At 36.5% G+C, this 24689-nt stretch overlaps 2 protein-coding genes across 2 annotated transcripts; both read left to right on the forward strand.

Moving 5' to 3' along the window:
* The first annotated feature begins 1072 nt into the window (after nt 1-1072).
* Nucleotides 1073-3193, forward strand: LOC147868134 (uncharacterized). The gene has a single exon (XM_087315724.1). The coding sequence runs from the start codon at nt 1554-1556 to the stop codon at nt 2595-2597; it is 1044 nt and encodes a 347-aa protein (XP_087171850.1). The 5' UTR covers nt 1073-1553; the 3' UTR covers nt 2598-3193.
* Nucleotides 3194-18808: 15615 nt separating this feature from the next.
* Nucleotides 18809-21649, forward strand: LOC147868135 (putative pectinesterase 53). Its single transcript, XM_087315731.1, has 5 exons — nt 18809-19253; nt 19933-20104; nt 20417-20623; nt 21033-21268; nt 21376-21649. The coding sequence occupies exons 1-5, from the start codon at nt 18904-18906 to the stop codon at nt 21542-21544; spliced, it is 1134 nt and encodes a 377-aa protein (XP_087171857.1). The 5' UTR covers nt 18809-18903; the 3' UTR covers nt 21545-21649.
* Nucleotides 21650-24689: the final 3040 nt, after the last annotated feature.

Genomic DNA, 24689 nt, shown 5'->3' on the forward strand with positions numbered 1-24689 from the left:
TGTATGCTCAACAACATCCTTAATTTTGCCATTTACTCAAATTTTGATAAGCAAAAAATAACACAAAAGACGAAGGATTTCTAATTATTATTTTTTAGATTTTTAAAATTTTTAAAATGTTTTTAAATTTATTTCTTTTTTATTTGGGGGCGGGGGGGGGGGGGGGGGGGGGGGGGAGGGGCTTCATTGAATGCTCTGCTCTCGTTCTTTCTGAGATTTATTCACATACATACTTAAAATGGAGCGACAACAACACACACTTTCTTCAGTTCACAGTTCACTTATTCTCCTTCCTTCCTTCACAACCTGGAATCTCAATCTTAATCTCAATCTAAACCTCGATCTCAATCACAATCTCAACTCTCAAGAGAGCCAAAAGTCCATATGTCCTCCCAACCCCCAAAATCACCACCATCGTAAAGTGACTGACTGGAATGAATTGGACGGCCTTTTTCTGTTTGCTCACCTCCAAATGGAATGGGCCCCCAATCCCAGAAGTTGACCGCTCTCCCTTCCACACACACACAGACACACGTGTGCCACACCCCACCTTCCTCTACCCACCCTCCCGCCTTCTTAAAACAACAAAATGAATGAATGAAATGAATACATACATGATACATATACATACATAATACCCTTCCTCCCTCCCTCCTCGTCCTTCTTCCCATTCTTTCATTCTCTTCTCCTCCAGCCTGCTTCACCCCTTTCTTTCCTCTTCGCTTTCTTCTCTATTTATTTTCTGCACACCCTCCCTCCCCCCCCGCCCTCCTCTTCTTTCTATACGGGTGACCCATATTTATTTAATTCCTCCCTTTCTACAAATTAAGAAATAAGAACAACAACAATATATTATTATCATTATTTAAATTTACTATTATCCATATTTAATCTAATTCCTATCTAGTTAAATATATATATCTCTCATATTGTAAGTCGGAGACACACACTCACTTCTCTCCCTATCCCTACATCACCAAAATCTTATCATTCTTATTCTTATTCTCTCATTATACATGGTGAATTAAAAATGCTTATCACTAGACACTCCATATTATACATCAATCATTCAATATATGTATGTATACACTTGGTTGGATTAAATCCTGTGATAGACGTAATTAACTAATCATTTTCTTGTACTAATTCGCTAATTACTTGAATTAATCCATGATGAAGCCATCGGCACACTGCAGATCGAATCAAGATTGAATTGTTGCATCATAAACACAACACATATCCAGCCTGTTGATATATTAATTATGATAGCAAGAAGAAGTGGATACATAGACCGAGCCTAGAAGAAGTCGATATACCTAGATCAATCAGAAGAAGTACGGTCGTTTCAAATATGTGCCTAAATTAGTGTTATTTATTCAGGTTACAGAACACACAATTCCGGGAACAGCCCAGATCATCATCGTCTTCTTTAATCCTCATCTAATCGCGTCGAACAAAGTTAATAAATATTACATACTGATATTTAACGACAGTGAATTTATACATGATTTGAGAAATACAGTCTAAGTCCTCGTCATAGATAAATCTAGAGAATGGCCAATCATCAGCTTCAGGGATCGAGGTTATTATCACATGCGGGTCCTAACAGCATGTTGCCAGGGGGTGTTCATTCTGCGTATGGTAGCCACCTCAGTAGTCAGCAGCATCATCAGATTCATCATCATCAACAGCAGAATTCGGAGGAGGAGGAGGAGGAGGAGGACACGAGCGGGAATAACAGTCCGGGGGGCCATAACCACCTGGCAATCACGACAACAGGAGGAGGAGGCGATGGGGGCGGCGATTCGGGCGGATCACGCCGGCCCCGTGGACGGCCCCCAGGCTCCAAAAACAAGCCCAAGCCTCCCATCATCATCACGCGCGACAGCCCCAATGCACTGCGCGCGCATGTCCTGGAGATCGCCAATGGCTGCGACGTGGCGGACAGCGTGGCGTCCTTCGCCACACGACGGCAGCGCGGGGTGTCCATTCTCAGTGGCAGCGGGACGGTGACCAACGTGACGCTGCGCCAGCCAGCGGCTCCAGGCGCCACCGTCATGCTGCAGGGCCGCTTCGAGATCCTCTCGCTCACCGGCTCTTTCTTGCCACAGCCGGCGCCGCCGGGGGCCACGGGCCTGACCATCTACTTGGCCGGGGGACAAGGCCAAGTGGTGGGAGGCAGCGTGGTGGGCGCCCTCTTGGCCTCCGGCCCCGTCGTCGTCATCGCAGCCTCCTTCCTCAATGCCTCGTACGACCGCCTCCCCTTGGACGCCGACCCAGATGAGGGGTTGCACCACCATGCCCACGCTCACGCCCACGCCCACGCCCACGGGGGAGGCCCACAAGCACAAGCACAAGCACAAGCACAAGCACAAGCGGCGGCGGCAGCAGCAGCTAGCCTCCTGGCCGCCGCCCAGATGCAGCAGAACGTGGACCACAACAACGGGAATAACATCAACATGGGCACCCTCTACAGCAATGTGCCGCCCAACCTCCTGTCCGCCAACTGTGCCCCGCCACTCAACCCGTCCGATGTGTATGGCGCATGGTCTGCGGGGGGTGGGCCGGCCGGGAGATCGTCGGGCGGACCCTACTGAATTAAATGACCATTTCCACGCCCACCCGCCCACCCCCTTCCATATACCCAAGGACCACCGCCTGTCCAATACCATAGAATCCTTCCATCAATTACATAACCCTGCTGCTGCAAATTCTTACAGAAGGAGATTATAATGTTACTCAAGTATGTGGTTCTGCTGCCAATATTGACCCACCACGATCCTACCTAAATTTGGACCAGAGTCCTCGCTTCACATCGAGGGTTCGGAAGTAGTAGTATGGCGAGAAATCGTGTTCCTGGGATCCCAGGTACCACCACCAGATTGAGATTAGGCAGCCAGGATATTTGCTGGTTTCCGTCAGTCAGCGGTCAGTCTTTGGGGTGTATTTTTCAAATAAATTGGTGTGTGTTTTGGTTCGTCTTGGTTAAGTTTCTTTTCTAGTTGTTTCAGTTTCTGTGTAACTTTAGAATATGCACTTTGAATCCACCGTTTTCATGATTGATCAATTGGTTGATGAGGAGGAGGAGGAGGAGAAGGATCATCAACTATTATTAAGAAGGGGAGATGGATTGACCACACACAAGGTCATCAACCGACTAATGACTCCGATTATTAATAACGAAATTTATGAATTCAGTTTACAGTGGATTTTAGATTTTCAAACGTAGGTTTGATTTTGAGCCATTATTTATGTCTATTTTGCACATTTTTGTTTTTTTCAAAATATTTTGTCTGCTGATTTTGCGTTTTCTTTTATGTTAATTGTTTTCTATATGTATTTTGATTTGGGGGAAGTATGTATTTATTTGAGAATATCATCAGAAGGGAGAGGGCATTTATGTAGACAAGAATATGTAATACATATATAATATATGTGTGTGTGTGTGTGTGTGTAAGAAAGACAATCCGATGAAACGTAAGCCAACACAGGATTTAGGTGCAAAATTCAGAGTATGTACATATGTATATATGTATACGTAGATACGTACGTGTGAGAAAGAGATGCCTTAAGTTTATTTAGTAAGTAGCTTCTGCTTTTTCTTTTTTGGAGGGATTGCATGTGTGGACGAATTTGCGTTTTCTGCTTTTTCTGGATGAAACTGCACTGCGTTGAGAAGAGAGAGAGAGAGAGAGAGAGAGAGAGAGAGAGAGAGAGAGAGCCCATATTCAAAGAGAAGAAGAAGAAGAAGAAGACAACGAAGGGCAAAATATCGTGCTGTGTTTGTTGTATGGAGAGAGCTGTTACAAACGATGACGTGGCGATGACGCAATCAAATGACGTGGGTGACAAGTACACAAATAATGCATGGGTAATGAAGTGACCCCACACGTGCTATAGACTTATTCCTTTTAATCCACATAATTGACCTCGACCTAGAGTACATAAGCTATGTAGATAGATCGTTGGAGTGCCACTCAGATCCAATGTGTTACCGGATGAGAGATTGACATAGAGATCATGCTACTTACTCCTTTGATATTTGCCCCCCCCTAGTGGTTACGGTGAAGACGAGATCTTTATAAATTGTACCTTGCCATGCAAACTTGCGCTTCTCATTCACATGGACTTTTAAACTATTAGTCATAGTACAGACCCTTTATTTGTTCCCAGTATGGACATATTGGAATTTGGGACATAGACTTGCAGTCACTTTCATATCACATAGCCTTGTATCGACGTTAGTCCCATGTCATCCTCATCATCGGTTGCTCAAGTGAGGGACAATTTGTTATGACAAGTGATATACATTGGTTGTTGTTTACACAAATTTCATCTATTAGCTACCCATAGTTTCACAAGTTCAATGTGACGGTAACACATACTAATGTGCCACCTACTTCAATCAAGATGTGCCCATTTCTTGCTTGTTGATGTGTCAACTCTATGTTAGGATTCAACTTTTTAATGTGCCAATATTGTTATTTATTATCGGGTTTTGCTTTCGCACCATTTATTTTCTTCTCTTTCTCGTGTGTATTATGTGTGGTTTATTTAAACCATACATGAATCATTGGACTTCTTGAACATATGACTCTACATCCATGTGTCCACCATCCATAATATTATCTTTTTTTGGCATTAGAGTCATGGTATACTCTTTGTTTTATCTTCTTTGTGTTGAAGTACACTACTCTTAATGTTCTCTTAGTGTTCCTTATGTAATAGACACATATATCAATATGATCTTTGAATGAATTATATGGAGAGAGAGAGAGAGAGAGAGTATGAACTTAAATCTGCGGGAAGATGTTCAAGAATATGTTTCAATGATTTTATCATGAGTCATGTAATGACAAGGTGGGCATTCTTGATCTAAGTTGTAAATTAGATGTCACAATAGTAGAAGAAATCACATTCTTAAGCTTAATATAATCTACAAATTAACATACTTCACTAGCAACACATGGTTTCTTGGTTGAATTCGATATCCTCATTGTTCTCGTGAACTACAATAAGCCATCCGGATTTAAAGTAAAAGGTTGGGTTTGTAAAAAAAGGTTTCGGTATTCGTTGGGTTTGACCCCATATGTAATTGCCCATAAGAGTGACATTATAGTAAGTGAAACTACATTTTCTAGAAAGTTCTAGAAGATTGTGGAACTTTATGTTAACTTACAAGAGATACTAACATGCTCTTGAATGTTGTGCATCTATATGGAAAGTTATTGGAAGACAATAGAAGGCTCTATTGAGACATGGAAATAAGTAATGAGCTTGTATAAAAGGAATTACTAGAGGAGAATATTTTTCTATGGTAGATCAACACCAATTATCAAGCAGGTCTCCTTTCAGTGCACAACTTGTATTGCTTTGAATATATTTGCTTTGTGTATACTATGTTCTTGCCATGCCTAGTGTTGTTGTTAGAGCGACAGTCTAACGTAACCATATGATAAGGATAAAAGATATAAGAAATAAGAAAGGTAAGAGAGAAAGAAGGGTGTCGAACCATCCAACCACCCCCGAGCGAAGGGATCGAGACGGACTCGAGCCTCGATCGGTGTCCCATGCCGCCGTCATGGCGTCAGGTCGTACCTGGTGCTAGCGCGCTCGTTACAAGAGTTGACCCACCACAAGAACAGAGTCTCGACGTAGTCAAGAGATGATGAAATGAGGGTAACTAGGGCTCATATTTATAGTGATACCCAAGGCCCCCATGCAAGTTCACACTTGGACTAATGGGTTGTCTCAATCTCGAGGATTAAAAGTAATCCTCCCCTTCTTTACACTCTCGTTTGCCCTTACACTTATCCACGTGTATAGAATACTACGGTAAATTCTCACCACGGGATATTATATGGTCATGCCCGTAACAGTTGTCTTAGGTTTGTACCATCCCTTCCTTCCCTTGCACTGTGAACTTACTACTCCAACCTATTCACTTATATAAAACCTCTATATCACATGTGCTTAATTATTAATGAAACCATTATGATAATATGTGCAATGTAGGTTTATGTATGTGAATGTAATGCATTCGTTGAACTAAACGAGCAATCTAACTTTCATTTGTGAGCAAAATTGATGTGTTTGGAATATATCATGACAAGGATTCCATGTAAAGAATAAAAAATTGTGGGGACCAATCAACAAAAAAAGCATAAGAATGAGTTTCTAAATTTAATGTTATAACTATTCATTGGACCATGTGGATGAATAGGTTTTGTAATGTCACTCAATTCGTACCTTATAGGAAAATGTTATGCCACTGAGATTATCTAAAAGAAAGTTTTCATCTTCAAATATTATATTGAGCCTACAATGCAACATCTCGTTGCTCATTTAGTAGTTCTTATGAGTTAGAGGAGGTTAGAGAGAGAACGAGGGATTACATACCCTTCTTCCTTTTAGTTTTGGCCTTCCTAACAATCACAAACAACAATAACTATGTTCTAATGTGTAGGGATGTCAAACAACATAAAATTCAAGAAACATGCATAGAAAATGAAATTAAACATGAATTATTGTCATTACTAAATATAGGCGTTGATGTCTCATAATATATTCATGGCATTGTCTCCAAATGTCCATCACCACACCTAGAATTGTGTCTTCTCATAGGCTTGTAGTGCCAGCTTGATTATTATTGGGCCTTGCCATGTGGCTAGTCTAGGTTGAGTAATAAGCCGAGCTCATGATAATAGGCAACACATTATTTGTGCTCAAATTTGTGCCTTGTAAAATGTCACAAGAAGGATCATTCTAGCTAGATGCCACCTAAACCCTATCATATGGCCTATCATTTGACAGAACTTAATAAAGAAGAATATAGAGGCCACGGGGGTTGGTTTGGAGTTGCGGTGTTAAAAGTTTTATTTTTTATTTTTTGAGGAGCAATCCCAAACTTTCTCCACATTAGCTAGGATATGAATATTCTAGATGTATGAAAGACTAAAGGTTGGATGCAAATTTAGCTTAATGTCGTGAATTAAAATTTCTTTCTATGTGTACACCTAAGGGTAAGGAAATAATCTATAGGTCTCGTATATAAGGTGTGTTACAACATGTGACTTTATGTGCAAGTGGCAACTTACAAAGCCTAAGACCTTTTGGTGTTGCTATAGGAAAGTCTTGATCTGCTTATAGAAAAGTGACGTTCTACTTAGAAGGGTAACCAAACCCCTTGTTCGGGATTACAAAGAGAAAACACACAAGACAAACTATAGATTAAGCCATCCTTTAAAAACACACAAAGATGCATACTTCTTACTACTTAGAGATGATTAAGCCATCCTTTAAAAACAGAAACAAACAAAGAGTACATGTGTGTGAGGACTATTAAAGAATTCATATAAATGCACATCAATATAGAGGTCAATAACATTAAATGTCTTATACGTTAATGCACACATATTCTACATTGATAATGAAAAGCACCGTGTTTATATTTTCAATGAATGTTATGCATAATATCTTTATCAAAAAGTCCTCTTGAAGATCATGTTCATTCTCATAACGTATAGCTAATGGAGACATTTGGACCTTGCCTTTGAATGCCAAGGGATGATTAAAGTCAAACATTAAACAACTACAATACATCTTTTGTTAAAATAAAAAATAGTGGCCCAATGGTTCATGGTGCCTCCTAATCCTGAGCAAGACCCTCAAAGTTTATAAATGCTAGAAGGTCGTGCATGCCATGTTCTATTAGATCTCCAATGCAACAGTAGTTACCACAACTAAATTTAAGTTTGCTCTAGATCGTTATTGCAACAGTATACATTAAACATTAAACAACTACAATACATCTCTAGTTAAAATAAAAAATTGTGGCCCAATGATTCTTGGCCTGGCGCCTCCTAATCATGAGCAAGACTCTCAAAGTTTATAAATGCAAGAAGGTCGTGCATGCCATGTTCTATTAGATCTCCAATGCGACAAAATTTACCACAACTAATATTAAGTTTGATCTAGATCGTTATTGCAACATTATTGATTACAAATACATTAAGGCTTGGAAAGATCTCATCTCACCACTATAAATAAGGAAGTGAATTATTGTAGTGTTCTCATCCAAACAACAAAACACCAACCCTTATTGCGTAACATCCTTGAGGCCATATCAATGTAGAGAGACTACTTCTTTGCAACCCATTATGCAGAATATTCTCAAACAATACATGTTGTAAATTGTACAACAATATACAAGGTCAATGCAACACTATTTTCACATAAAAAACACATTTGTCCATTCACCACATGATGTGTTTTGTAACATGTGGATAAAATCTATCATCCTAACAATACCCACAGAATGAAGATCAGTTTGGTGTGAACTTGCAAATTAATCATTATTAGAAGCAAAATGATGTTAAAAGGATTTGAAGGTTTGTGTATATAGTTGATTAGAGGTTTGTATGTTGATAACGGTTATGCACGGTCCAGAGTCCAAACCTCCAACTTGTGACATTTTATTGTATAAATGTGATTCTTGGGGTGTGGACCCATGCGACTTTTGAGCGCTGAAATTGAGATGATGTTCATTGGATTTGACTTGCATAAATATATAAATAGGATTCTAGGACTTTCTAATGAAGATCATCCAAAAGTTGGCATCATATTCTCCAATCGTTCTTAAAATTATTTAGAGATATTTTATAAAATATAAATCTTATAATCTCATAAAAGCCCACGCATTAAGTTATTTAGCTCGTATTAGTATCAATGCAACATCAATAACTTTTGTAAGTGGCCCCCACTCATAAGGGTATAGAACAATGTTTTGCACTTTAATTTTATATTAGAGTTGTATATGGATGGGGGATGTGTATTTATTTCAAAGAGAGATTGGGTGCATTATGATGTAGTAGACTTAGAGATTGTGGGCAACCATGTACATATGGATGCAACATGCTATATATTTACCTCAAACATATATCTTTGAAGTAATTGAGAAGTATCATTTGTGCTTGCATTATCAAGCTTTACTATAAATATCCTCCTTGAGAACACAATTTGAACACAGTAATAGAAAAAAAAGCATTCTTCCATGTACATCATAGACTTAGAGATTGTGGGCAACCATGTACATATGCATGCAACATGCTATATATTTACCTCAAACATATGTCTTTGAAGTAATTGAGAAGTAGCATCTATGCTTGCATTATCGAGCTTTATTATAAGTTAAATATCCTCCTTGAGAACACAATTTGAACACAGTAATAGAAAAAAATCATTCTTCCATGTACATACGCATGTTGCATACTATATATTTATGTCAAACATATGTTTTTGAAGTACATAATTGAGAAGTACCATCCACGCTTGCATTGTCAAGCTTTACTATGAGCTAAATGTCTTCCTTGAGAACACAATTCGAATACACTGTTAGAAAAAAATTGTTCTTCTAGCAAACCAAACGGTTTTGTTTGAGATCTTCATAGATGTCCTATACACCTATTATAAATGGCTAGATTTTTCTTGAGGTTCTATACACACAGGTCATGTCCTTCTTATGTGAAGAGTGATATTTCCTAGTAAAAACATAGAGGAGAATCCGTTAGAAATATATTGAGCAATAGAGCACATCAAAACCATCCACTGAAGTTTGACCAACATTGTGGTTTGTATCGGTATTTATTAGAATGCCTATTTCCTTCCCAATAAGAATTTCAATACACATCTTGCAATTGTCCATAACATCAAGTAGAAAATATGAATGTTGAAAGAATACAACGAAGTAGGAGGATTGTAAATATATAGTCATTCTTTCTTATTTTATATTTTATTATAAATATATAATTTACATGAAAATCGTCTCTTGTAGTTTTGATAGCATTGGTACATTCCCCTCAATACATCAAGTTTGAGCATTGTAGTTCTAGTAACATCAAATTATCCCCTCATCAATCAAAGTTGTGTTGACTCTAGAAGATAAAGAGTTTTATTGAACTCAAAGTATGACTTTGTGGAATTTTAAAATAGAAACTATTTGAGTGGGATGAATACTTTATCGTAGTAAGGATTAGTATCTTGTTAACTACCCAGTGTTCCCATCATTGGTGTTGGCATGCATTAGGAGGAAAGAGAGTCAATATAATGTAGGGAAGGATCTTGTATCACACAATATGATAGGGGACAAAGAAAATTGCACTCAAGTTGTAAAGAGGTATTAAAGTTAATGAAATGATTCACAACATTCATAAGGAGCTTACCTCTCTCCCAACCTATGCTCATAGAATTAGGGAAGATGGCTTTGATGGTGTGGCCAATGAAGGATTGCGGAAGTCAATAGATGACTTGGACTCATTCATGTTTCTTAGTGTGTGCTTATTATCTTGAATCACACAGGTACACTTGTAACTATTCATGTTGTATATGTGGGGAGTAATGTGTTGTCTACGTCGACGAGAAATGTGTGTGCTCCTCAAAATGCAATGTGACTAATTGTAATGTCTTTCAATTTGTGTGTGTGTTTGTGTGTATTCACATGCAAATGACCTTTTAGATTGTGTGAGAATATCTACAAATAAATGTAGTAGTCTATGTTTGGGTGTGCTTGTGCACTTTTGTGTAAGTGTTACGTGTTAAATGTGCGTACAAACACATGTATGTAAATGTGCTTGCATTCGACAAGATTGTGTGTAGGATGTGTATATATGTATGGGTGGGGGAAATGTGTATGTGTGTGTGTTTGTATTGCCGACATCGGAGGGTATTTTGGAAAAATAAAGTTTCCTGCGGCCTCTCTCGCCTATGCCTACCTTGTGAGTAAGGTTCCTTCCTAGGGGGGTGATGTGTGTGAAAGAGGGGGGGGGTAAGTAGAGGTATAGTGAGGTGTGAAGTTTATATAGATGACGAGAAGTTTCAGGATTACTAGTTGGTAATTTGGCAGGCGGCGCAATTTGAGCCCGAGTTCAAAAAAAATTTGGCGCTTTTTAATTGAGCTACTCCGACAATAATTCTGACAGAATTTGCGATGGAGAAATCCGTGCAGCTGAAGTGGTTTTATCACTAAATCATCGTTAGGGCCCCTTAATTCAGTCCAAGGAATCGTTCTAGGGCCCCCTAATTCAGCCCTTGGGCCGTCTAAACCATCCCTAGGCTAATCCACCTAAATCTAACCTAGGGAACTCCCTAAATCGACCCTAGGCCAATTTGGGAAATCAGCCCTATTTAAGGCCGAGTTTAGAAATCAGCACTAGGAATTATCCAAATTCATCCTTAATTAGGTCAGCCAATTCAGATTCTCCCTTGAGCCTAGGAAAGTGTTGGGCTATACAAAGGGGACTAGTTACACCTTTCATTATGGAATCTTGATATGTTGTTGAGATTCTATTTGTAAGACAAAGCTCTATTGTTTTGAATTTGTTTGCCTCATCATCCAAGGTATAACATATAAGGTAATGTTTGGTGGTATGGGACACTTGAAGGTATTTTATGTAGTTCTCTTATCCTTTGCTTATGGTTGTTGGTGTGATTAAAACTCTTAAACCATTTTCTTCTTAATTTGAATATTCATTGATTATCATTGGTATTTGGATTGACAGTATACTATCTGAAAACTTTATACAACACTATTGATATGTTTTCATTTACTTTGGGTGTAGTTGGCCAAGGCAACAATGTTAAAGTAGTGTAAAGTCAATGGTGAGGTTTCATGATGCTATATGCTTGGATTGGTGTTGATCCATCATTTGGAGGGGCTAAAGAGGGCCACATTTTGAGCATCTTGTGTTGAGGATTTCTCTTGTTGGTAATTGATGGCATATTATGGCATAGTTGAACTGAATTTTCAAGCATCAAGAGTTTTCGTGAGATTTGTTACTATTATGTATGTTGTTGAAGCTTTTTTGAGGTAATTGCAAGCAAGTAACAAATATATGAAAGAGTGTTTCTATTTATGAGATTTGTTACTCTTATGTATGTTGTTGAAACTTTTTGAGATAGTTGCAAAACAAGTAACAAATAGCTAAAAGATGTTTCTATTCCTCGAGGACTTTGATGACAAGGCCCTAGGATAAGAGAGATAGGCCACAAAGTACCTGAAACAAAAGCATAGTACATTTAAGCATGGCATCTTGTACATTAAACGTGCCATACGATGAAATTGGGGTAGACGGGAGTGCTTATCCTCCCATACCAAAAGACAAGATGTTGCCAATTCCTCTAATTGCAAATAAGTTGTATTTTCCCTTTCAAGTGATGGTTGCTACTCTAAAAAGTCCAAGACATAGTACGTAAAATTCGTGTTCGTCTGCCATATCATTCGTTTTCCTACATTGGAAAATGAACACGAATGATATTCAAATATTCGTGTGTTTTTTTTTTCCTTTTTTTGTTTTTTCCCTCTTTTTCCCTCTTTTACCCCTTTTCCTCTGCACATCAACGTAACGTTACGCTCTCTCTCCTCTCCCACCTAGCCTCGAACGATTTGTTGCTTGAATGATCTACATACCAACGAGATTCAGGTATATTTAGGGTTAATAATAGGGTTTAAAGTTGTTTAAACTTTAGGTCATAGTATGTACTATGTAGTATGTGCTATGTAGTATAGAAATTTCTGTAATTTTTTAATAATTTCTGTAAATGTTTTGTAATTTCTATAATTTTTTTGTAATTTCTCTAAAAGTTCTGAAATCTCTTTGTAATTTCTGTAATCTCTTTGTAATTTCTTTATAAGTTTTGAAATTTCTATATCATTTCTTTGTGATTTCTGTAATTTTTCTTTTATTTGTTCTATAATTTCTGTAATTTTTCTATAAAGCTTGTAATTGCTTTAATTTTTCTATAATTTCTATCATTTTGAAAATGAGAGCCTCACCAATGTGATGGCTTATCTTGATGATAATGCATAAGATGAGGATGATGATTTTGAAGATGATGATATCACCTTGAATGAAGATTAGGAATGTTCGTTTTGATGTAACACCTCATTGAATTTTTTTGGAAGACTAGGCATTTTGGATAGTTGTTATTAGAATTTACGAAAAAAAGCATATTGTTATTAAGAAGGTAATGTGTTTTTTTTTTGCAATTTTTAAAACATATTTACCATGAAAAAATATTTACCTTATAGTAAATCATTTATCCAAAAGTATGGTATTTATCATACTTCGAGGGTGTTTACCATTCTTGAATGATTGAATCATTCTCGAGTACGAATGGTACGTATGGTTCATACTATGGTCCAAAACACTCTTTGCACTTTTTATTTGTGTATGTTATGCCCTTAATCATTGTTAGACTTAATACGAACACTTTTGATATTATATATAACTCCAATATGTTACAAAGCAGTTCCAAGATTTGGGACAAAACCAAAAGATTATTTGGGACAAGTAGTGACAAGTCGAAACTACACCCATCTAATATCAGGGGCAGAGAGCACCAAGCACCAACTTTTGAAATCTGAAAATGAGCAAATGAATGTTCATTCCCATACATTCTCCTTATATATGTCTGATATAGTTGTCGAGACTAGTCGTCGTTGGGACAAATTGTTGGGTTTAACTGTTTTTTGTTGCCTAGCTCGTAGTTTTTGCTCCACTTGTTTCCTATATGATATCATCTATTTGTTCAGATTTTGGTATTAGCCTTTGTATCACAACAGAAGTGAGATGAAATGTCTCCTTTTGTTTTCTATATGTACATTTTTGAAGTAATATACTAAGGTGTATCTTTCTTTTAAATAAATAAAAAAAGTTGTTGGGTTTAAATGTTGGGCCTTAGAGTTGGGACTAACCATAGAAGCATGCTCATTGGGACTAGACTAAGTTGTTTAGTGAATCCCAATAAGTTTTGGGTTTGTCTGCCAATTGGGACTGATTGAGTGCACCACAATGTATTATCATTTACCACATGCCAGCAAGACGCTACAATCTTCGTCTTTCCATGTTTGATACCTTCTCTTTTCAATGATGTAAACAATAATTTCTACCCATGATTGTTGTCCCTCAAACATAGCCTTAAGAAAGAGAATATTTGAGCCACCATATTCTCATATAGATTTAAAAGTGTCGTTCCACTATGTTTTTTTGGAGTACAAAGATGATTTCATGCCACCCAATCAAGGCATGATCTTTCTTTCCTCTTCCATAATGTGGAACCACATTGTGGTTGGCAACTTAATAGCCTTTATAGACTAAGGCAAAAATGGTATATAATACCATGTTTACTACCACCCCTATCCAACCAAGATCATCTAAATTTCTTTCTATACAGGGTTTGAGTCCAAGCATGTGCATGGGTGGGATCTCTCTCTCTCTCTCTCTCTCTCTCTCTCTCTCTCTCTCTCTCTCTCTCTCTCTTTGGTAAAATCATACAATTATATTAATTGTATGTAAAATACTCTTAATTACAACACTTCTTAGTCTCCTCTACCTATCATATGCCTATGTAGGGAGAGGGACGTTCTGTAGGGAGAGGGAAGTTTTGAACATATTGAGAAAAAACCCATTGTTGAGGTTGCAAACAACAATGGGTTAAAACTTGTCAAATGTCCAATAAGTACTTCCAAATGGTACAGGTTATAGGACATTTAATGAACCTATGTGTATTATCCTCCAATGGAACAGTGCAAAAGAAACAAGTGCCAGACCCTAGTCCTCACCCATATACAATCCCCAATTGAAATAAACGATTGAATTGAGATCTCAACTTCTCTTTCCCATGCCAAAACAACACTCGAGAGGAAACAAGCAATTCATTTTGTAATGAAATATTCTTAATCACTTGATGGTCCCCTTTCAAAAAGAGATAATGCATCTTGCCATGATCTTACCAAATGTTGTCCACATATAAAATGTCAAATCTTTAGAGGAATACTTCCATTGAGTAATGACCACCAAGATGCTTGAAACTTGGTTTTCCTGTGCACCAATCCTTTATGCTCAAAAAAATATTGCATCAAAGATATCCATGGTTGATCTTGTTGACATCTATCTCGTAATAATGCAAATCTACGAGCCATCAAATGTCTTTCCAAATCCAATATTGTTGCACCACCTAACCTTTTAGGAGTAGCCAAATGTTCCCATTAAATCCATGTAACTCCTATCATTTCTCCCTTCCGCCACAACATGAACCGAATAGGTTGTAACATGTTTTGTAATGCCTTCTTAGTCCAAGGTAGTAAAGGCAAAAAATATAATAACATGGGTATCAAGATACATTGCACCACTTTAAGTCATACATGAAAGGGTCATAATTGAAACTTCCAATACATAAATTTGTCCTTCAATTTACTACCAATTCAACCAATCAATTGCGCATTTGTAACATTGATACCCAATGGATAACCCAAATGTCGATAAATTGATCCTCGTGTAATCACTGACCCTCACCATCCCAAACATTCCAAATCACTATCCGTACAAGAAATAAGGCGAGACTTCCTCCAATTTATATACAACCCTGAAGCCAAAGCAAATTGATCCCAAACTTGCATACTTCATTCAAGATTTTCTTTTGAGGCTTGTAAAAACATAAAAGAATCATAAGTCAATGCTTGTGCCACCAATTGTCCACCAGAAGGAAGATGCAAACCCACAATATCACCACTAGCCGCAATATTTGACAACATTACTAACAAAGGATGTGTAACAATAGCAAATAACAATGGGCTTAGTGGACATCCTTGTTGCACGGATCTAATAAGAAACACTTTCGGAGTAACTCCGCCATTTAGCATCACACGTGAGGTTGCCTTTTGCCCTAACAAAAAGATAAGTCGACACATACGAGAACCAAAACCCATATTATATATCACACTTGAGAGGAAAGACCAATTAACATGATCATATGCTTTTTCCAAATCTAATTGCACCATAACCATTTCTTGATGTATATGTCGAGCATAATCAGTAGCCATTTGAATATTCAAAACATTATGCAATATATTTCTACCTGTAATAAAACCATATTGAGATGGATGAATAAGTTGAGGTAAGAATTTCTGAAGTTTGTTGGATAATATCTTTGCAAACACTTTGTATAACCCTCCCATCAATGAAATAGGCCTCCATTGATGAAATGACTTCGAGGATGGTATTTCTCTCTCTGTCTCTGTCTCTGTATGTATGTATCTATATCAACATATTTCTCTACCTTAAATTTGGTAAGGTAAGTTGCTAAACTATTAGTCTTAGGTCTTGGGTTCGAGACCCAACTTTTTTCACCTCTTTATTACTCCTTACTCTTCTTCTTCTTTTCGTAAATCTATGTTTGTTATTAAAACAAGATGATAGTACAACCCTTCACAAGGTAAACCCTCTTAAGTCTTGTAATACTAGATGACATAACTCTACCTTATCTTGAGACAATGTCCCCATACAACATAGTTGAGAAAATTGTCAAATCAACTTCCCTTTATCCTACGGAGTTGTGTTATCCCAAGAAGTTCATCAAACAAGAACCGATTTCTTATGGTGTAATTAACTCCGTATTGTGTGTGTGTGTGTGTGTGTGTCTTTCTCTCTCTCAATGTGAACAAGATTTGGATACGTATTGAACGATACAAAAATCTAATATAAAGACATCATGGAGTGGAGTGGCTACCCTCTCTCCCTCTCCCTCAATGTAACAAATATCTGGTCTCATTGTAGACAATAAAAAATCTAATCTAAAGATATCATCTCATAGAGTGGCTATCCTCCCTCTCTTTTTTATGTGCCTCCAAATAACCAAATATCATAAGGAGATTTTGGATGCCATATTATATTGTTGGAACATCATAACAAATTTGATCTAAAGACATAATTTCATGGAGTGGATATCCTCCCTTTTTTATGTGTCTCTAAATAGTTGGAGAATTTTTGGATGCCATATTATGTATATCTCTAGAATATCATCAATTGTATACAACATAACATGACTTTGTATATTTTAAATTGTTAGAATTTAATCTATTTTATGTTGTTACTGTGATAAGAACATGTCTTTGCATACCTACTATCCATCCCTAGCATAATAACATGGATAATATAGAGAGGGATTTTAAGAAATTAAGCATTTGCTATATAATTAAATGCATTCAAACGTCATTTCAATATGTACTAACTTCCCATTAGTTAGATGCACAATCATTTCAATTAGATGTTAGGGCTCTACATCGTGGAATTGCATGACCAATGTTGGAATAAATGTAGTATTTGAGAGTTGTCCATGAAGTAACTAATCATAATAATGGTGTTGCAAATTAGCAAAGCATGTCTTGTGCATGATTTGCATATTGTAGTAATGGACAAAATGTCTAGGATCCTCAATCATTGTTGGTCCTACAAAGTGAGATCTTGTGTAAATGACCTTTAGATCCTATTCTCATTAGTTATTGAGTTGTAATTTATCTGGAGAGGCATTGATATCATAAGTTAAAAGGCTTGGTATAAATTAGATAGCTTGGGTCTACGTTTGGAAACATATTATTTTTCACTAATTAGCACAACTTGTTGTTTACTACAAGGAACCTATTGTTTTGAGAAACCTAGTTGCAATTTATTTTGTAAAGCCTTTTGTTGAACAATAATACTAAACAAATTTTTATACAAATCTACTCAAAGTAAATGAATGTGTTTATTGCAATTGCCCATTGATTCCATGGCTACCAGAACCTTGGCGAGTAATGTCGTATCCTTAGCTACATTGGCTATGTCTTGCATACATAAAGCTCATACCCTTCTAAGACTCAAGCCTAGCTTTAACTTGCATTGCACCCCTACCTATGTATGGTATATCTTATATATAGAAGCCCATAACATTGAATGTGCATGTAGCATAACATATGTGATAAGTGTGTGTGTGTGTGTGTGTGTGTTGTTGAAGAGAACATGGCAAATTATTTACAATAATATCAAACATGATTCACTAAAATCTAACATTGCTCTTGTTCTTTGCCAAATAATATACACTACGAATCAGTTAATCACCTTCATTAGCTATTGTTTCCTAGGAGAAAAGAGCTCTCATGCATAAAGGAAACAAAATATGTCATTAATAATTATTATACAAATAATATGTAATTCATGCGATTGGGATATATATATGAAACATGAAAAGGAAACGGAATGCATCATTAAAGAAAATTTTATGCACCTCTCTGTTCCATCAAAAGTTAATACATATTCACTAAGTGACATATAATCTAATTTTAAGGTCTAGAAATGTCTTGATCTAGAAAAGGCAAGTGATGAACAAGAAGGTAGAAGAAGGTAGATATCAAGTTCATGATAACAAACTCGCGATGCGTCAAAATATTGGGTTTAGAGTAATTTCGACTTGACGTTATTTAAAAGTATCATTTCTTCCACCGCATGCCTCCCTTGGGTCAAGTTGCCCCTAGGTCCCTATCTACCTTGCATCAACATCGAATACAATGTGGTCCTTGACAAAATCACTTTTTTATTTTGATGAGAGGTACAAAAGTCTCTAAATGCAATAATGGTCTAGAATAAAAAGCTAGTTCACATCTTGAAATAATTTGGTGCCATTTCACAAAGTTTCGGCAAATATATTTTTATCCTTTGGAAAAATAATAATACCGAAAGGCTATTACACTCACTAGATGTAGTTTAACTTTCTTATGAGTAGATTTTGACGTTTTAAAAAACTAAGAGGGACAAAATTGATTGTGGTATTTTCTTAATTGTATTAACAATGAGAAACAAGGAAAAAGCAAAAAGCAAAAAGCACACAAAGGCTAAGATGACGGTGAATGATTTAAATTAGAATATTTCAAAATTAAAGTATTGCAAATAGTTTGCTAGTCTCGAAGAGCACGTGAATGATGATTATTTGCCCATTAAAAAGAAAGCAAAGCCCCAATGACATAATTGCCTCACCAAAACATTAGTTTCACTTTGGGGAAGAGTGGAGTAAAACTAAGTGCTAGTATAGTGCAAAATGATCACTCAAAGGCTAAATATACTATTATTGTTGGTGTTGATTGTATTAAGTGTGAGCTCAACATATAATCAATTGAGGGCAATGGAAGAGGATTATGATGGTGGGACAACAGAGCAAGAATTCAAGGCATGGGTGAGGAGTGTGAGGAGAGGTGAGGCAACACTTCCACATCTCCGACGAAAACTCTTCCATCGAAGCAAGAACACGAGCACCATCATTGTCAACGCATCAGGGAAATGGTCGTCAAGCAACCCAAACTACTTCACTTCCATCCAAAAAGCCATTGACTCCATCCCAATGCACAATAAGAACCCTGTCTATATCACTATCTACCCTGGCATCTATTGGTAACTATAGTTTTTATATTTTTTATTATTCATAAAATATTATTATTTTTGGGTTTTTTCCATAATTAGGCTTATATTTTTCTTAAAAATATTATTATCATGTAATGGGTTTAACAATTTTATTTGTTCATTCTAAAGACTCGGTGCATGTTCCTACACACATTGCATAAACAAAGTCTCTTAATATATTTGTCAAACCTATTGAACTCAAGTCTTTCTCTCCAGCATGCCTTGTTGTAAATTTCAAGATATGTGCGTGTATGACCATTAACTAGTAATGGCAAACTATTATTCAAAGTTTCCAAATAAGCAATTTGACATAAAAATGTTTTCTGCATTTTCCCTCACCCGATACACATCCCAATAGGTAGATTGTTGGAATAATGAAGCCATCTCCATTGTAAAGAATGGCATATATAAGGGTGGCGCCTTAAGTTTGCAAATAGAAGAATGATGAGACCAAACAAAGGAAAAACATAAAAGCCTTTTCCTACCTATGTGATTTTGTTTGTGGCAATACAAAACAACTTATTAGACCAATTCAAAAAGTCATGTTCATTGTTCTAGGAACCTTCATTATTAGTCTAGTATTAAATAGTGAAAGGCATGTTATTGAATAACGCTTTAAATTTAAACTAAATATACTCATAGAACTACATATTTTTTATCAATGTCCAAGGGAAAAGGTAGAAGTACCAATGTTCAAGAATTTTATTACCCTCCAAGGACATGGACGGAACTCAACAAGGGTAGTTTGGAATGACACTGCCAGTGTTGCAACATCAACATATAGGAGTGCATCAATTGCTATAGATGCACAATATTTTGCCGCCATGAATATCACTTTTCAGGTGATTCATTACATTTGTTTTCTCGTGTTGGTGAGGCACCTACTCAATAATATTATTTAACAGTGCAACCACTAAATAACATTGAATGATAATATTTGCATTCAAGGTTGATAGTGCTTATATGATTATGGTGTCAAAGTTGTCGACATCATATAGTTGTCTTTCCCAACATTCTATATTGTCTTGTTCATTAAATGAAATAGGTTTCATTAAACTTGAAACATGATGCATATTAATCTAAAGTATGTGCTACTCATGAAGTGCTTCACATCACAACTCTTCTTGGTATTTCAAATATGTGGTATTTTGTAGAACTCGGCACCTGCTCAACATCCTGGCGTTGAAGGGCAACAAGCAGTAGCATTACGTGTGTCCGGGGACAATGCCGTTTTCTATGGTTGTGGTTTCATTGGACACCAAGATACACTCTACGATCAAAAGGGTGAGCATTACTTTCGCGATTGTTACATTGAAGGATCAATCGACTTCGTCTTTGGAAATGGTCGCTCGATTTATCAGGTCTTAATACTTTTTCTAAATATTTATATTTCCCTTAAACATACATTCTTTCATATTAAAGTTTTACTGTAGTTTCAAAGTCATTTGTCTAATCTATGACATATACAAAGGATGCATCACCTCCTAGACATCCTATTGTAATGTGTCATTATTAGTTGAACAATCACTTCATGTACAATTTTTGCCTTTCACATTCCCATTCCCATTTCTCTAATAGAAGACCCATTAGTTGGACACAATTGATCATTTATGAATTCTTAAGAATCTTAGAATTCAAGAATTTATAATAATCAGAATGCTAAGAGCTCTTTTCCTTGAATGTTATATATCTTAGCAAAGTCATACAATATATTTTATTGCAAACTCCTTTCTTTTGTCACAAAAAGCTTAATCTTTCTTCATTTTGAAGGGATGTGAGTTACATGTCATGCCCATCACACCAGGATCATTAACAGCTCAAAAGAGGGCAAAAAATGACTCTGCCTCGGGTTTTGTGTTTCTCAACTGCACCATAACTGGTTCAGGAACTGTATATCTTGGACGAGCATGGGGTCGTTACTCTCGAGTGGTTTTCCTTTACACCTTTATGCAAAACATCATTGTGCCACAAGGTTGGAACAATTGGGGTGATGCACAAAGAAATGGGTACATGTCTCCCTCTCGAGTCAAACTTATACATACTTTTTGGAACCATTATAATTATTTGTATTCATTCAATAATTGTTTTTCTTTCTTTCATTTTTATTTTATAGGAAAGTATATTATGGAGAGTACATGTGCACAGGACCAGGTTCTGGTCCCAATGGAAGAGAGCCATGGGCACATCAACTCACTTTTGAAGAGGCAAAACCTTTCTTGTCTTTGGATTTTATTGAAGGACACCAATGGGTGCCACTTGTGATGCCCACATTGAGGCTCTAGCCATAATGATGTTGGATTAGTTTTTTATCCCAATAACATGGAAGAACTTAACATTTTCCACGTACATTGTTTATCGCAACAACACTATCCATTCTTATTTCTCACCTTGCAATTTGTGCATGATGTTGTTCATCTACTTACAATTGTAATGGTTGTAAACCCTAGAAGACACTCATCTAGGGAAATAAGAGTACCATTACGATCCCCCAACTCAAATTGTTGCAACATGTATACATTCAAAAATTATGTTAACGAGACCTAGGTACCACTCCATCACTTTCCAACTCAAATTTTAGCACTAAGAATCATTCCAACAAACCCATATCACTGATAGAAAGATCGTGAGATGAATATATAATAGAAAGAGGAGACTACGCATGAGTAAGGTGAGGTATGCACCTTATGTTAATAAGGTATTATTCCAATGTTTTCAAATCAGGATATGCATTAAAAAATTTCAGGATGAGAAGATGGAGGCGATGAAGGAAATAAGAGGAGAACAAAATATACAAAAGGAGGCTATATTGTTTACGTATCAATTTCTAAATATAAAAAATCTCAGATTGATTATCTTAGAAGTCCTTTGAGGCTTGATTATCAATGTGCCTCTAGAGCCATTCGATAGGAGATTAAATAAGCATTTCTAACACTAAAATATTTAATCTGAATGCATTGACATTGCACCAACATGGTGGGAAAATCATCTTCACATATTCATGGTAGCTCTTGCCTTTTCTAGATTGAAAATTTTGTTTTCCGCGAAAGTTGTTATCTTGGCCTAAAATCTTGTATACACTAGGATCATGTAGTTGGTATGGCTTGGACTATGTGGCGTGTCTATTATAGATAATATTTTATGTTATTTTCATCAAGTCTTGTCTTACCTACATATGAGACATGCAATTAGAATTGACAATGAAGATTGGATCTCTCAAAAATTTTAGATCCTCAATTGATCCAACATTATTCAATGATGAAATTCAAGGTTCATAATGAGAAGTCTTCCTTCTATTAGTTAGTGGGTTGAGAAAACCTGTCATGATGGGGCTATCATTCACACTCGATGGAAGTAACTATTGGCACTAAAAACAAACATATTTTATGCTAGAAATAATCTCATTGGTCAATAGCGAATTATTTGAGTTCAACAATAATTGGCGTCCTAATCTAATACGCAAGAGTCTTGTACATTACCAAATCTCCAAAATTTACAAGCTACTAGTGTAATTGCCACACCCCTCCTTAGCATTTTTCGACTCATTTTGACCGAGTATTGAAAAAATGGGATTTGTTTACCTAGCATTCCTTGTGCTAATATGATTTGCCATTTCCACTCATTGGGATCCCACAAAATGTGATCAATGGCCTTATTCTCATAAACCCACAATTTAGATTATTTGATTATATCATTTGGATGTGGATTCAACATCCATTTTTTATCTTTCTTCCACAATATACGAATAGGCAACATACTCCCTTGAGTTACAACTTTGTCTTCCATAAAGAGAGAATGAAGTCGTCTACAAGGCAAAACATCAAAATAAAGACATTCATGAGAGTTTTTATAACCCCTGAACCCCAACAAGACATGTAAGGATGAAAACATACCATACCAAAATAAACTAATTTGAGAAGAATGAAATGAAGACATTGTAAATAGACTATCTATTTATGCATGCATAATGTTCCCTCCCCAAATTATTCCACAAACATGGGTTTTGTTTTCCATTGTTGAAGAATAAAAAGTCTGCCAAATTCTTTAGTGACCCAACTTCTCCTCTATCAAAATCAACCCACTTCAACCTAGTTGTCTTCACTAACACTACCCCCTCCTTTGATAGAAATAATGGGTTCATTATGAGGGGTTGGCGCAACCATTCCTTCGTACGTGATGGTAGTCATTGGACCAAGTTATGTTTCAAATCCCACCATGCCTTCATGATACCCCTAAAAAACTTATCCTGGCAAAAAATATCAATGGAATGATTAAAATCTCTTAAAACCCACCATTTAATATTATCTTTCCAATTGCCACATGTAGAAGGCATAAGCTTAACCATTCTTTGCCGTAAGTTTTTTTTTCATGGCAACAAGCCTCTTATAGTAAAATTTCCCAAAAAAACCTTACACTGTAAGAGAGGATCAAGCAATCCAAGACCATCCTCATCCTTTGGAGTTGTAATAACATTCCAAGATACTTTAGCTCTCACATATTAAATATCAACAATCTTTAGATTCCCAAAGGAAATTCCCAATAAGCCTTTGTACTTGTGATAAAGTTGAACGTGAGCACAACCAAGGCGACAAAATGTACCAGATGGAAGCCAACAATACTTGATTGGCAACAACAACCCTACCTGCCAATGACAATTTAGTAGTATTCCAATATATCAATTTCTTCCTTATAACACGCAACAGAGGAGCTACGAATATTATACGTACCTGACATCCCAAGTATTTTATTGGTTTACCATGCGGAATCCATTGAAACCCTTCCTGTGGGCACCACAAAGGGCTTACTATAGTACCTACCCAGAACCCCACCGACTTATTCCAATTAATAACAGTTCCAGAAGCATAGCAAAATGTATCAATAACCTGATGTACTCTACAAAGATTATTGTGAGAACCTTGCAAATATAGGGTTGTATCATCAACAAATTGACAATCCACAATTTGCTCCTCTAACCATGGTCATTGCAATCCTCTTATATTCACAATGTTACTTGTAAGAAAACTACTAAAAGCTTCTCCAATCACCAAATATAAAAAAGGAGCCAATGGACATCCCTATCTCACTGACCTCGAAATTGAAAATACTTGGATTTGGTCTCTAACTACCAATACCCTACTAGTAGCTGAGTTGTGGAGTTGAGACAACTCTTAACCATTGATTAGGAAAACCTAGCTTTTCCACGGTGCCCCTAAAAAAAGACCAATGTACTCTATCATAAGCCTTTTCAAAATCTAACAACAAGATATCTAAATCCTTTTTCCTTTCTTGTGAAATTGCAACCACTTCCCGAAATAAGATAATGTTATCCAATACACTCCTATATTGTAAGAACCTTGTTTGGGTGTTTTGAAAGATGTCTGTTAAAAAATGTTGCAATCTCATAGCCAACAACTTAGCATATATTTTGTA

The sequence above is a fragment of the Azolla caroliniana genome, unplaced genomic scaffold (assembly GCF_043228905.1).
Source record: "Azolla caroliniana isolate FFs.n. ecotype wild unplaced genomic scaffold, voAzoCaro1.0.p SCAF_1, whole genome shotgun sequence".
In the NCBI taxonomy this organism is placed as follows: domain Eukaryota; kingdom Viridiplantae; phylum Streptophyta; class Polypodiopsida; order Salviniales; family Salviniaceae; genus Azolla; species Azolla caroliniana.